The 15,874-nt window shown below is 44.6% G+C and overlaps 1 protein-coding gene across 1 annotated transcript in view; it reads right to left on the minus strand.

The window, feature by feature from the left end:
* The window catches only part of RTEL1 (regulator of telomere elongation helicase 1), a 157,696-nt gene that overhangs the window by 64,762 nt on the left and 77,060 nt on the right, over positions 1-15,874 (minus strand). The window contains exons 20-24 of the mRNA XM_056844911.1: positions 13,625-13,702; positions 8,754-8,831; positions 7,423-7,566; positions 6,459-6,574; positions 3,566-3,689 (exon numbers count right to left, since the gene is read on the minus strand). Coding sequence (XP_056700889.1) covers positions 3,566-3,689; positions 6,459-6,574; positions 7,423-7,566; positions 8,754-8,831; positions 13,625-13,702 — 540 coding nt within the window. The remainder of the gene's footprint in view (positions 1-3,565; positions 3,690-6,458; positions 6,575-7,422; positions 7,567-8,753; positions 8,832-13,624; positions 13,703-15,874) is intronic.

Here is a 15,874-nt window from a genome sequence, read left to right on the forward strand (position 1 = left end):
ACGTAATGGAATTTCGAAGACAAGTTTGGTGGCACCATACTAAGTAGATAATATTTAGGGTCAAATGTTATCTTTGTATTTAGTATCAACCGAAGTTCTCGGTGGATTCTTTTCCAGTATATTTGTAATTTTGGGCATGTCCACCAAACATGAAAATAGGAACCATCCGTGTCTTGGCATTTCCAGCAGGCGCCTCTTTTTCCGGGAGAAGTCATCTGGGAAAGCATATTGGGGGTCAAGTACCATCTATAAAATGTTTTATACCAATTTTCTTTCACTTCTTGGCACACAGTGTATTTCATTTCAGAAGTGCAAAGTTTTTCCCATGAATCCATGTTGATCATTTCTCCAAAATTTTGCATCCATTTTGTCATATTAACTTTCACTTGTTCTTCTTCTGTGTCGTATTTCAGGAGGAGTTTATAAATTTTTCGTAGTAAATGAGAGTCCCTTTTGGATATTATCTGCTCAAATTCTGTTGGTTCACGAAATGGCCGAGGATGCAAACAGTCTTTTTGTAATTTGGACCTCAGTTGTAAGTAAGTCAGCCAGTTTAGATTTTGGAATTTTTCTTGGAGTTTAATTAAGCTTTTAATTTCTCCTGTGGGCTCTATCATATCATTATAAGTAAGATAAACACCCAGTTTCAGTTTGACGTTGTCATGATAAGCTTCGATTGGCGACATTATAGATGGTGGAGAGGGACTTATTCTCTTTTTATATTTTTTCCACACTTTCAGTAACGCCATTTTGATATCGCAATCTTCTGATGCTTTGTCCTTTTGAATTTTTGTTGTAGAATCCCACAGAACTTTGTGAAAACCTTGTCCGAGGTCCGCTCGTTCTACAATAACATGTCTGTTTTTGGGATATTTTATCCATTCTGTAATCCAGGTTAGACAGGCAGCATAATAGTATAATTTCATGGCTCCACTTCTGAATTAGGTATGCATGAACACACAGGGGTCAGGCCCTTGGTCCAACATGGTCAGTACTGTCTACTCACTGGCAGACGAAAACCCTTCAATTACAAGACAGGTTGACAAATTTTGCATTGCGCAGATTAAAATACGTAGAAAATTAAAAAGCAAAGATGCAGATAAAGTTGAGCTTAAAATACTGTTCAAAAGTGGAGAAACCTAATGCCTGTTTTGTTTATAGAAAACAGATAACAGCTAAATTTTCTACATTCTATTTTATTTCAAAGGCCGTAATGGTTATCATATGCAGTATGTATTTAACTGGTCTTTGATTGCAAATAAAATGCATTCATTCTGTCTACTCAGACTGGCAGTGGCTATCCAGAGTCTCAGGTAGAGGACTTTCATATCGCCTCCTACCTGATCCTTTTAACCTTTCATTTCCCTGTCCACACATGTGGGGGTCTGACACTAGCACACAAATGGAATTGTTAAGTGTGCGTTTCCAGAAGACCTAGTCCATAGGATGAAGAGTCCTTTGCATGCACTCAGGCACTTCTGTGCATATGGCAGGCATTGCACAGAACTGGCTGATTCCTTAATTAAATTATGACAAGTAAACCACACCACTGTACTATAAGAGAGCAGAGAGAACACCAAATTACCAGATGACACCAAAACAGAAGCACTGCCTGACTGATACAAATATTGTGTGGGTGCGTTAAATGCCATCGAGTCGCTTCTGACTTACATCAAGCCTATGAATTAACAATCTCCAAAACGGCCTATCGTTAACAGCCTTGCTCAGCTCTTGCAAACTGAAGGTGCGGCTTCCTTTTTTGAGTCAGCCCATCTAATGTTTAGTCTTCCTGTTTTCCTGCTGCTTTCAACTTAACATTACAATTTTTCCAGGACGTCTTGTCTTTTCATGATGTGACCACTGTACAATAGCCTCTGTTTAGTCATTTTAGCTTCTAGGGAGAATTCAGGCATGATTTGTTTTCTGAGCGTCAAGTTGCTTTCGATCTATGGCGACCCTATGAATTGCTGTCCTCCAAAATGTTCTATTATAAACAGCCTTGTTCAGGTTTTGCAAAATGAGGACTTCTTTTATAGAGTCAATCCATCTCTTGCTGGGTCTTCCTCTTGTCCTGCTGCCTTCCACTTTTCCTAGCATGATTGTCTTTTCCAGTGACTCTTGTCTTGCCATAATGTGACCAAAGTACGATAGCCTCAGTTTAGTCATTTAGCTTCTAGGGTCAGTTCAGGCTGGATTTGATCTAGAACCCACTGATTTGTTTTTTTGGCAGTCCAGGGTATCCGTAACACTCTCCTCCAACACCACATTTCAAAGGAATCTACTTTCTTCCTATCAGTTTTCTTCATTGTCCAACTTGCACACCTATACATAGTAATGGGGAATACTATGGCATGAATTAACTTGATATTGGTTGCCAGCAACACATCTTTACACTTACCAGTAAGAATCTTTTCTAGCTCCTTCATGGCTGCCCTTCCCAGACTCAGTCTTCCTCTGATTTCTTGATTGCGGTCTCCTTTTTTGTTGATGGTGGAGCCAAGGAACAGAAAATCTTAAACAATATCAATTGCCTCATTGTCAACCTTAAAGTTGTGTGATTCCCCTGGAGTCATTACCGTTGTCTTCTTGATATTCAGCTGTAATCCTGTTTTGGCACTTTCTGCTTTAACCTTCATGAGTAGTCATTTCAAGTCTTAGCTGTTTTTTGACACTAATGTGGTGTCATCTGGATATCTCAAATTCTTAATGTTCCTTCTACCAATTTTCACTCCACCTTCATTTTAATCTAATCCAGTTCTCCTTATGATATGGTCTGCATACAGATTGAACAGACAGGGAGATAAAATACACCCTTGTTTGACACCTTTGCCAATTGGAAACCATTCTGTTTCTTCATATTCTGTAGTCTCTTTTCCAGCACATAGGTTGCACATCTAAACAATCAGATGCTGTGGCACACCCATTTCTTTTAAAACCAACCACAGCTTTTGATGATGAAGGCTTTTTTGTTTTGTTTGGCATACACTCAATAATGGTTACAGGCCCTCCCTTTAGTGTTGTTTGTTTATGTGTTTTAATTGAATTAGTTAATAATTTTTAACTGTTTCTTAGATTTAAAAAAATTGTTTGCCATTTTGTGAATACTGATTGGGTGGAAAAGCAGCATAAAAATGTTTTAAATAACTAAATAATCAAATAACTAAATTGCAATCCAGAGGTGCACTTAAAAAAAGAGATTTTTAAAGCATCTCGGAATCCAAAAGCATACTGTGAATATTGAGTGGTCGTCCTGATATCCTAGGAGGATTTTCATAACAATAATCCCTTTCCTGCTTTCTGGGATTGAATGCAAGCAACATTCTAGACCAGAGGTGTCAAACATAAGGCCCGCAGGCCAAATCCAGCCCCTTGAGAGCTCTTATCTGGCCCGCAAGCCAGCTGAGGTAGCCACACCCCCAGTCTCGACTTGGCCTGGGCAAGGCATGGCCCTGCCTGACCAAGTGACATTTATGCAACAATTTAACATTTATGTAACATTTAAGTAACAATTGAGTTCAACAACGCCGCTCTAGACGGTTTTCACCTCTCGTCGCAGGATACTTACAATTTTCTGTGCAACGCGGAAGAACTGAGACACTTCTCTGACCAGGTGCCCAAAATTATCATACGTCTTGGCATAAGGACGGACCCAGGAAGGCAGCTGGGCTCTTGCATCCGTATTTGAGAACCTGTGGGAAATTTAAAACAAACAATGAGAAAAAAAATACTAGTCAACTATATTCAAAATAACTATTTCCAAGTCATGTGTGGTTTGCAAAGTACCCCCAAGACAACCTGAAATGACAGTGGAATTAAAAGTCTATGGGCTCATATGTGATTTTCACTAGTAGGAAAAAACACTTCTAGATATGAAATCCAGTCACCTTGTTGGAAAAAAAAATCCTAGGAGATGACAAATGACAACTTTATATTTACATTTGCCCCACTCGGCTGCCTTGCTGCAAAAGCTGAACTAGTAATATGGCAGATGAAACTAAAATGAATTCTGGAACTGCAGTAATCTTCAGGCCAGTTAAGTTGGCCCTTTGCAAAAGAACTGCCTCATGTACTAACCAGTAATCACGAAAACATTCGATAAAACACTTCATGGCCCATTTTGGACGTGCACTTCTGGACATGGATGCTGCTCTTCTCAAGCCCTATAGGGGTTGTTCCCAATGAGTGGGGTGTCATTTGCGTAGCTGCTAATCACAACAGGCACCCTCTAGGCCAGGGGTCCCCGACTTTCTGACCCTGTGAACACCTCTGAAATTTCGAGAGGGCTGGAGAGCACTACCCCAAAATGGCTGCCACCAGAGGCAGAGTGCAATGCCTGCCTTCTCACACCTTCTGAGAAGGAAATCCTGAAGGGGGAATAGAACCACACGCTGACTAAGGAAACCCCCTGCTGTTTACCAGTCCTCCTCATCCTCCAGTGGAAAACTCATTCAAATGAGGGCAGCCAGTAACAAACCCTGCCTTACAATGGCCCTGACCACTTTCTGAAAAGCTTGGTGGGTGCCGAGATGTACTGGTGGGCGTCATGGATCCCACTGGCAACTTGTTGTGGAACCGTGCTCTAGACCAGGGGTGTCAAACTTCAGTCCCACGGGCTGGATCCAGCCCCTTGAGAGCTCTTATCTGGCCCACGAGCAGGCCACACACACATCCCACTCTCGATCTGGGCTAGCAAGGCATGGCCCGGCCAAGTGACATATATGTTACATCCGGCCCTTGTAACAATTCAGTTCGACATCCCTGCTGTAGACAGTCTCTTCCCAGAGCAGGATCAACAATGCTAGGAAGTGCACACTATAGCTTTCTAACAGCTACACATACAACTGAAGCAATGGTCATGAGAGGGTCAAAGAACCTGCAGGTGGAGAATCATACATTTGAATCCTCACTTATATTGAGAAAAACACCTCTGTACAAGAGGAAACCAACACAGCAGGGAAAGGGCCAACTGGGCTTCAGAGCCTGACTTCATGTGTAGGAGTGGGAAAACAAATCCAGTTCACCAGATTAGCCTCCGCCGCTCATGTGGAGTGGGGAATCAAACCCGGTTCTCCAGATCAGAGTCCACTGCTCCAAACCACCGTTCTTAACCACTACGCCATGCAGGCTTCCAGTGCAGATGGAGGTTTCAGTGTGTGGGAGGGTTATGTGTCCAGCAGGCTGTATGCATGTTGCGTACCCTAGCTAAAGACCTCGGTAGGGAAGTGCAGCGTCTTTGAAAATCCTGCTTAAAGTGTAAGGCGTTGATTAACTCAACCTGCTCTGCTTGTACAGCTGGCCCACGCCGGTGTCAGTAATGAACCAGCCGTTGCCCCGCCCATTCTCACTTGGGAATCTATGACCTCCAGCCTCTCTCAAAGGAGACCCCTTGTCAGAATCAGGAGTTTACCTGTAGCATCCCAAAAGCAAACACACTCAGGCAGGTGATCCTGAAGCAGTATACTTTATTAGGAGCAAAAAGGTAAATATAAGAACTAACTGTACAGAAACAGAGGAAGGCTGCTAATAATCACAATAAGGAAAGCTCTAGCTTAAAAGCACTTTAGCTACTAGAGAAAAACACAATGAGGTAAACCCGAGATAAGAATTCTCATGAAGTGTAGACCAAACAACTAGGCAGCTGCAGGAAGGGAAGTACACAGTAGTTACAGGCATGTGAACCAAGGTAGCTTGACACGGAGCCAGAGCCAGGCCTGAACCAGCAATGGTCTGACAGAGTCATGTCAAGGGATCAGGCCTGAAACAGCAAAGGCCTGACACCCCTCTGCCTTCAGTCTCTCCCCCCATCCCCACTTGGTTCCAGTTCCAGTGCAAAAAGTGTGCCTGTATGCAAACAAGCATTTAGGCGTAACTTGATTATAACTTTCGGCATTATCTTCAAAGCGGCCATTAAATAATAAACTGCAGGTAGAGCCTTATCATTACCAGACAGATTAAGAGGTAGTTGTGAGAACATACAGGAAAGTGTGAAATCAATAGAGTAAAAAAAGAAGATTTTACAGAAGAATATAAATCACAACTTCTTGGCCTATTGGCTAAGAACCATACAGTTGGACCACCAGGGTAATCTAGTCCAATCCCCTGCACAAATCAGGAAATTCACAACTACCTCCCCCCCCACACACGCAGTGACCCATACTCCATGCCCAGAAGATGGCCAACATGCCCTCCCTCTCATGAGATCCTTGTAGTATCCTCACTTGGGGATCAAGTGTAGTCTGCCCACTTGGTACCAACTTCCCTTTCTCACTCTGTTCAGGGAAAGAAGGATCTTCAACACGGCACTGTCCTGGAGTAGTCAAAAGCAACAGTAGTCAAAAGTGACCACTGCCATCTTGAGGCCTTTTTTCATGATGATGGGGCAAAAAGGTGGCAGTGGTGGAGCAGGGTGCAAGCAGGAGGAACTGAGGAAAGGGCAGGCTAAATGAAGCAAGGGTCACCTGTGATCGCAGAGGAAGATGGCGCCGTAGTCCTGCCTATGTCGGATGACTCTGCCGATGGCTTGATTCACCGCACGAGAAGCCTGCTGCTTGTACCAGGTGTTTCCAGATAGGCCCTAGATATGGCGGGGAGAAAACAAACAAACAGAAAAAAGGATCGGTAGGCAAGGAGGGGCTTTTTAGCTGCTCACTAGGTGACCGTCTACTTGTCTTTAACGACCAGAAATCTGATTTGGTTTCAACGGGGCTTGCACTGTGTCGCTGGTGACCAGCTGGGAACCTCAACACAAACAACCCAGCAGAACTTTGGGGAAACTTCAGCACCTCCCGCAGCTCAAGGAATTAGGCTGGGAATCTATAGAAAGGCTGCCTGACAAGCAGAACAGATTCCTAAATTGGAAGTGTTGGAAAGTGTGGTCAAGTCGTAGCTGACTTATGGCAACCCTGTAGGGTTTTCGTGGCAAGAGAAGTTCAGAGGTACTTTGCCATTGCCTGCCTCTGCGCACAAACCCTGGACTTCACTGGTGGTCACCCATCCCACTACTAACAAGGGCTGACTCCGCTTAGCTTTCAAGATCTGATGAGATCGGGCTAGCCTGGGCCACCCAGGTCATGGCAGACAAGCAGAGGTGATTTGCCATTGCCCCACCTCTGCGTAGCAACTCTGGACTTCCTTGGTGGTCTCCCATCCAGTCCTAACCAGGGCTGACCCTGCTTAGCTGCTGAGATCTGATGAAATCGGGCTAGCCTGTGACGGGGAATTCCTTCATCCAGGTCAGGGCAGATGAACGGAGGTGGCTTGTCGTTGCCTGCCTCTGCATAGCAACCTGGACTTCCGTGGTGGTTTCCCATCCAAGGAGCAACGAGGGCTGACCCGCTTAGCTTCTGAGATCTGATGAGACCAGACTAGCCTGGGCCATCCAGGTCAGGCCCTAAATCATCAGCATGAAATGTGGCTCCTTACCTGACGATCGGCATTTTTGCACTTCATTTCATCCAAGAACTGCATCTTTAACATGACCCTGGGATCCATGCGAGGAGGAAAAGGAAGTCCAGTGATGATGACGCCTCGTCCATTCTTATCAGCAAAGTCCAGACCTTCACTGGCCTGAAGACAACATAACTGTGTCACCTAGGGATGGGTTACTTGCAAAGAGAAGTTCTTATGTATCAGTTGCTTCTAGAAAGGCTGGTGGCATGGACTCTGCCACCTGCCAATGTGATTAAATTCAAGATGGATGCCGGGGTGCCAGAGCTGGGTCCAAACAGAGCTGCTGCACGTAAATGGCAGAGTTTAAGAGCGCAACAAGATTAGCTTTAACAGCTGAATTGCAGGATTCTGTGTGGTTAGTCCGAGGCGCCTTGCAAAAGTCTTTTGAGCATTTTCAGCCATAATGCCACTTCATGGCTGTTGGAAAATTCTCTGGAGCCTAATTTGAGTGACAGAGGGTTCTTTCCTCTTTTGGAATCAGCCCCTATTTTCTGCTGACAGTTATTGCAACTAACTGACACTGCTAACGCTGACGCTGCTAAGTGGTGAACCAGGAAGTCCCCAGTTTAAGTTTCACCAATGAATGCACCGTTATACACCTTAAGCCAGCCATTCACTTTAACAGCTGAACTATGGGATTCTATGTGGTTAGTCCGAGGTGCCTTGCAAAAGTTTTTGAATATTTTCAGCCTTACTGCCCCTTCATGGCTTCGGTAGCCTAACTTAGCGGTAAACCAGGAAAGTCCCCTGTTCAGATTTCACCTATGAATGAACCATTATACGGCTTTGGCCAGGCATTAGCTTTAATAGCTGAACTACAGGATTCTGATGTGTTATAGCAGCTGCTTTTCGTATTTATGTTGGGTGTTGATATTGTGAAGCACACATATTATTTCCAAAGACAATAAGTTCATATATAAATAATTAAGCAGCTCGTTATTTGTGGCCTCAAGATACAATTTATGTGTAACAATAACTCATCACAGAGAAAGAGTTCACACTTTGGGCTACATTCTGTCTCTGCATCACGCAAGAAAAATGAGGTTTTTGGATGTCTGAAAAAGGCGCACACTTGTTTTAACAAAATAAGGCAACTGAAAAGCTTTTACAAAGCTAGTGAAGCACAGGTTCTAAAGAATGGTCCTGGAAAGGGGAGTATTAATTCAGCTGAAAATTTTCCTAAAGCTCGTTATGCGCTACTGAAGAGTTGCAGTATTTGGACAAATTAATCAGGCCTACAGGTAGTCACTTGTAGAAACAATAATCTACGTATAGCCTAAGGTATTATTTTTTAAAAAATGTACCTTCCCACGGCACACTGCCAGGAAAACAGCACCGTTGGACTTCGGACAGACAGCCTTCTCGTAATATGCATCCATGACCTATGAAATAAGCCAGTCCATAAAAACAGAAGGACCCTTCCACCCATTTTTCACACCCTCTTGCTTGACAATAATGTCATGAGTCTGTTTACTTGTTCTCCTTTAACCCCCATCATTGCAAAACATTAACTGCAGGCAGAGGATGATATCAACTTCTGTGGAAAAGAACGCCAAGGGCTCTCGGTGTCTCTTAAAATGCAGCTAATTAATGCCCAGGGCGAAACAAAACTGGTTCAGTACTAAGCCATGAGTGCGTGGTGTGTGAATGATTGTGTGTGTCCCCCACCCAAAAAAACAGATTTATGGGTTTTCTGAGTAACTATCTCTGCAGTGTTGACATGCTGCAAAGAACACAGCTATGCAAATAAATGTGTGTGTGTATAAAGTGCTGTCAAGTCGCAGCCGACTTATGGTGACCCCTTATGGGGTTTTCAAGGCAAGAGACTAACAGAGGTGGTTTGCCAGTGCCTTCCTCTGCACAGCAACCCTGGTATTCCTTGGTGGTCTCCCATCCAAATACTAACCAAGGCTGACCCTGCTTAGCTTCTGAGATCTGAGGAGATCAGGCTAGCCTGGGCCATCCAGGTCAGGGCAATAAATAAATAGAGCTTTTAAAAGAAACTGAGCTTCCAGCTGATTTCTCTGAAACTTAAGCATGAGTAATCATGAGTGGATAAGGAGATCCAACTGTGCCAACCAACTAGAAAGAATAACAAAGAGCTAGGAAGGAAACCTCTGGGGGGGGGAGTTTAGTTTTTCGGAGGCAGTTGTGAAAGATGGGGGAGGGAAACAACAGGAAAAGCAGCTGAACTAAAAAGCAAAGTTTTCCACTCAAAGGATTTCGACTGGGGTGGGACACAGAAACAATTAATTCCAGAAACTGTTTGCACAAGAACCTTTCAGAGCCTGTTGACAGAATGTTGGGGAGGGGCTGCAGAGGCTCATGGGAAGAGCCTCTGCTCGGCATGCAGAAGGTTCAATTCCCAGCATCTTAAGTTAAAAGTGATGTGAAATGCCTCTGCCTACGCACCTTGATGGACCAGTGGTCTGACTCAGTATAAGGCAGCTTTGGCTGTGTTTGTGTTCAATAGGGCTGCCAGCTCCGGGTTGGGAAATACCTGGAGATTTTGGGGTTGGGGCCTGGGGAGGGCGGGGTTTGGGGAGGGACCTCAGAGGATTATAACGTCACAACCCTCCAAAGCAGCCATTTTCTCCGGGAACTGATCTTGATTGCCTGGAGGTCAACTGTAATAGCGGGAGATCTCCAGGTACCACCTGGAGGTCAACAACCCTAGTGTTCAACGTTATTCTTATTCAAGCTGTTCCAAGGCTCTTCTGAGAACAGTCGAACATCAGGCTGTGACGAACAGAGGTAATCTTTGAGAGAAGCTCAGAGAAAGGGAGTGGGTGAAGGGACTCTTCCTGTTCAGAAGAAAGGAACTGAATTCTGGTTTTGGTAACCTGCGTGTTCAGAAGCTGTGTTTGACTCGGGAACCTGAGGGTTCAGATTTGCCTAAGCAAATCGCCACTCCTGTGGAGTGACAGGCAGAGATTGGGAGGGAACGGGCCCTTTCTCAGGTCACTGGAAGGGAATAGGCTCTGGGAAGGACATATTCCAAATACAGGGTTTTGTTCAGGGATTACTGCCAAGTGGGGTAGATCTATAGTGAGAAAGGAGATTTGAGGAGACATCTCCATACTTCTGTGTTTCTTTGGGGGAAGAGAGATTGTAGGATCTCTAACTTCCCTGTCAGCGAGTCAGCAGAGTCCGACTAGAAACATCTATAAGAAGTTCTGAGAACTGAATTGACACTGTGAACTGAACTTAAGAACTGTAATGCTGTACCATCTAAGATCTATGCTTTCTCTGAAGTGAAACTTATAAAAATAGCTCTGGTTATATGCTTTTCCTAACTACATTTTCCCCTCCAAATCCACCCCTTATACAGTGTTTAATAAATCTCAGTTAACTTGAAAAAGCCTCTGGTGTCTCATTTCTTCTGAGGTAAAATAAGTAAAAGGGGACTAAGAAGGAGAAAAATTAAAAGTCCAAATACACATTCTGGCAAGCACACAAGCAAGCTCTTTCTCCCTCAGCACGCACCCAGAGGGATCGTGATACAGGCCCATGCCCAACTAGCTTTAATATAATTATTAAGTAAGACGAGGGTGAGGATGTGGCATGCTAGACCGAGGGAAGGATGAAAATACAGGGCCAAGTGACTTTCTCCAGTGTCTCCTTTTGCCTGGGGCTTGCTATTGTAATTGGCAGTGGATCCCCACCATCTAGTTTGCATCTGCTTAAACAACACTGTGGGAATTGTGGCACTGAGCCATGTACACATCCATCTCCTCTGAAAGGGGTTTGAAAACTACGGAGTCCACACTCCACAAAGGGGCTGTGGCTCAGTGGTAGAGCATCTGCTTGGCATGCAGAAGGCCCCAAGTTCAACCCCCCCCCCCGCCAAACCCAGCATCTCCAGTTTAGAGGATCAGGTAACTTCATATTTCATGAAACAGCACTATTTCCTAAACTTATCAGCCCTGAGATATCTCTTTTTCCCTTTGAAATAGATTTCACCGCTTATCTAGGAAATTTATGTCGTTCCAAACAAATATTATGTTTGCTTTAAGGCCCAGTATCACCTCCAAGTACGTTTAGCTCTTTCTGTCTAGAACGCTCTTGAAATTTACTTTCAAGTCTACTGACTTTTAGGAAACACTGTCTGAGTATCTGGCAAAAGCATGAACTTATATATAGAACATAAGAACATAAGGGAACCCATGTTGGATCAGACCAAGATCCATTAAGTCCAGCTATCTGTTCACACAGCGGCCAACCAGGGGCCTCTAAGAAGCCCACAAACAAGACGACTGCAGCAGCATTATCCTGCCTGTGTTCCAAAGCGCCTGATATAACAGTCACACTCCTCTGATACTGGAAAGAATACGTATGCATCATGGCTAGTATCCATTTTTACTAGTAGCCATGGATAGCCCTCTCCTCCATGAACATGTCCACTCCCCTCTTAAAACCTTCCTAGCTGGCAGCCATCACCACATCCTGGGGCAGGGAGTTACACAATTTAACTATGCGTTGTGTGAAGAAATACTTCCTTTTATTTGCTTTGAATCTCTCAACCTGCAGCTTCAGCAGATGACCCCACATTCTGGTATTATGGGAGAGAGAGAAAAGCTTCTCCCTCTTTCATAATTGTCAAAGTCCTCAGTGCCCTCCCAACTCTGCAATTAAGGAATAACTGGTTAAGGAATAGCTTGAAGATTGTTTTATGGTGGTTAGTCTATATTTAAAATACAGGTTGAGTATCCCTTTTCCAGAATGCTTGGGATCAGATGTGTTCCGTATTTCAGATCTTTCCATATTTTGGAATATATACCTAATTGGATACCTTTGGGACAAGACCCAAGCCTAAACAAGAAATTCATTTATGTTTTATACATGTTTTATACATACTTTATACACATAGCATGAATGTAATTTTAAACAATATTTTTAATAACTTTGTGTACACTGAACCATCAGAAAGCAAAGGGGAGAGAGGCTTGGAGTGCTGCTTGAGGGCCTGTGATGCCTGCATGTCGGCTCAAAACGTCCGGTTTTTAGATGTCTGGTTAAGGGATACTCAACGTGTAACAACAGCAACCAACACCAGCGTCATCATAGTTTGGGTCTACTGAGCAAGCTTCCTTGGGCTCTTATTTATTCCTTTGGCAAGTACTGATACTACCCATTTTGGCCAGCCTTCCAACTAGTCAAAGATCCACCCAAATAAAGATAATACTTTCAGACAGGAATTGTGAGACAACTCATAAAGTCGCCATGTGTGCAAGGTTAGGTATTAAGCTTAGGAGTACTTGGCCTGACTTTGATAACGGAAATGGAATATACCACTGAATGGGTAATATTAATGTAAATATTTAATTTTATTGTAAACATTTTATTCGAATTGATGTTTTACGTACGGGTATAATGTTATATTTTTACCTTTTAAAAAATGTTAATCCCTTTGAATATCTTACGAACAGAGATATATTGTTACATTTTACCTTTTTAATCAATGTTAATTCCTTTGAATATTTGGTCAATGGCCACAACAAATTGAATTGAATTGTGACCAACCAGCTGCCTCTAGGAAGCCCACAAACAGGACAACGGCAACAACATTTGTTTTGTCTTTTTATGGCAAGCAGAAGAAGAGCAAAATGTTGCATGGTTTATGGAAGGAGTCTGAGCTTGCCAATCTTTAAGAAGAGGACCGTGTCATTCGGATCCTATGTCACTGTGACACTATCAACTGATGAGGCAATCAGAGCGTTAGCTCATCGCCACTTGAGGGCTCAGGACATAACATCCATAAGATTGTTTAGACAGTTATAAATAGTGAATGAAACATTAAAAAAAAACACACGCAGCAAAGCAACACTGAGCCAATACTGACGTACCCATAAACATATGACGCTGCCTTATTCTGAACCCTTGGTCCACCAAAGTCAGTATTGCCTACTCAGACCAGGGTCTCAGGCTGAGGTCTTTCACATCACCTACTTGCCTAGTCCCATTAACTGGAGATGTTGGGGGATTGAACCTGGGATCTTCTGCCTGCCGAGCAGAGGCTCTACTACCGAGCCACAGCCCCTCCCCAAACGTAACTCTCAACCATTAAAAGCCAGTCCAAACAGAAAAGTTTTGTGCTGCTTCTGAAAGATGGGACGATCGAGCAAATAAATACAGAGGGAAAACAGACCACCAGACGATATAAAACATTGCCAACCTCTGTGAATGTTCCCTTGTTTCTCGGTTCCACAAACACTGGCTTCACCGCTTCTATTTTCCCAGCAAAATCATGTTCCTATTAAAAGCGGAGATGACACAAGAAAGGTTTATGGCTGCATTTCCACCACCACCACCTCTGACCCGGTGGCTTTTTGGTCACTGGAAACCACCTTCCACAACTCGCCAATGAAGAAATGAGCCAAGGGCAGCCAAGACCAAACCCTACGAGGAAAGGCTGAGGGACTTGGGCATGTTCAGTCTGGGGGAAGTTGAGGGGGACCATGATTGCTCTCTTGAAGTCTTTGAAGGGCTATCACTTAGAGGAGGGCAGGGAGCTGTTCCTGTTGGCAGCAGAGGACAGGACTCGCAATAATGGGCTTAAATTGCTGTCTGAAGGGTACTGGCTGGACATTAGGAAAAAATGTTTATATTAAGAGTTGTTTGACAGTGGAATCAGCTACCTAGAGAGGTGGTGAGCTCCTCCTGACTGGCAGTCTTTAAGCAGAGGCTGGACAAGCACTTGTCAGGTATGCTCAGTCTAGGCTGATCCTGCATTAAGTAGGAGGTTGGACTAGATAGCCTGTATGGCTATCTGATCTGGAGAACCCGGTTTGATTCCCCATTCCTCCACGTGAGCAGTGGAGGCTAATCTGGTGAACCGGGTTGGTTTCCCCACTCCTAAACATGAAGCCAGCTGGGTGACCTTGGGCTGGTCACACTCTTTCAGCCCCACCTACCTCACAGGGTGTTTGCTGAGGGGAAGGGGATTGTAAGCCGGTTTGATTCTTCCTTAAGTGGTAGAGAAAGTTGGCATATAAAAACCAACTCGTCTTCTTCTCTATGATTCTATGACCTAATGTTTAAATTCAGAAGTCACCCAAACTGAGGGAATTCAAGCATCACCTGTGAAGACTGGCATGGCAAAGCCGGTGGGCAAGTTCAAGGGACCGTCACTCATTCCACTGTAGGTGACTGAACCCCACACTCTCTCTTGCTCTCGAGTTTCCCCCCCCCCTTGGAGCCAGCGAGGCATAAACATTGTACCATGGAACAGAACTCTTATGGCACCCTCTCCCTGGGCTGATCATAAGAACATCAGAAGAGCCCTGCTAGATCAGACCAGTGAGGGTCCATCCAGTCTAGGATCTTTTCTCACAGTGGCCAACCAGTTCCTCTGGAGGTCCTACAACAGGGCATAGAGGCCGAGGCCTTCATAAGAATGTAAGAAGAGCCCTGCTGGATCAGACCAGTGGTCCATCTAGTCCAGCATCCTGTCTCCCACAGTGGCCAACCAGTTCCTCTGGAGGACCAACAAGAGGGCATAGAGGCTGCCGAGGCCTTCCCCTGATGCAGCCTCCTGGCACTGGGATTCAGAGGTTGACTGCCTCTGAATGTGGAGATTTCCTTTAGTCACCAGGGCTAGTAGCCACCGGTAGGCCCCTAAAGAGCTCTAAGAAACTCAGTCTTTTTAGCAATACAGTGGTGACAGCAACCCAAGCATAGCCTTTCTGTTTTCCTCAGGGGAGAATCTCAGGTGAGTTCTGAGGCTGCCATGCTCGTGCTTGGTCCATGGTGTAGCTTTCACTGATCACCCAGTGGCAGTTTTCACTTGCGGTAAAGAAGTGAACACTGTGGCACGTACAGCATCAGCACGTACAGCATCAGCACTGCCCTTCCTGTACTGGACACACATTATGTGCACTTGTCTCCTCCCCACCCCCACCACAGCAGAAGGCATAAACAGCAGCTGAGATCACCTAGCAACTGAGGAAAATGTTTTCCAGAAATATTCCCATCTGTGGCTGCAACCAACTCACTGGAGCCCCAAACCACATGACACAAATTTGAAAAGGTGGACGGGGTGACGTGTGCGATTGTGTGAAAGATGCCAGAATGCAATTCTGTGAAAGATGCTAAAATGGCTTTGCATTTTTTTAAAGAACGGTTCCCACAGGAGATAGCTGCACACTGCTGCTGTGACGTGAGAATGACGTCAAACAGAAAGTCGTCGACATCTGCAAACAGGAACTGCTTCATTCACTTGACCCAAATGTTCATGTTGTGGCAGTAGGTCAGGCCCCATGGGATCAGTTCCCTCTTCTGCAGCACTAATGTTTGAGCTGGGCCCTGCTCACAGCTCAGTCCCACTTTTAAGCCGTCCCTTTCAACCCCTCTTCGGCTACACTGCAGTGGCCACAGTGAACATGAATCAAATTGTGAGCAGGGGATGTCAAGGAGCAATCTTACG

Source organism: Euleptes europaea, chromosome 2 (genome assembly GCF_029931775.1).
Source record: "Euleptes europaea isolate rEulEur1 chromosome 2, rEulEur1.hap1, whole genome shotgun sequence".
NCBI lineage: Eukaryota > Metazoa > Chordata > Lepidosauria > Squamata > Sphaerodactylidae > Euleptes > Euleptes europaea.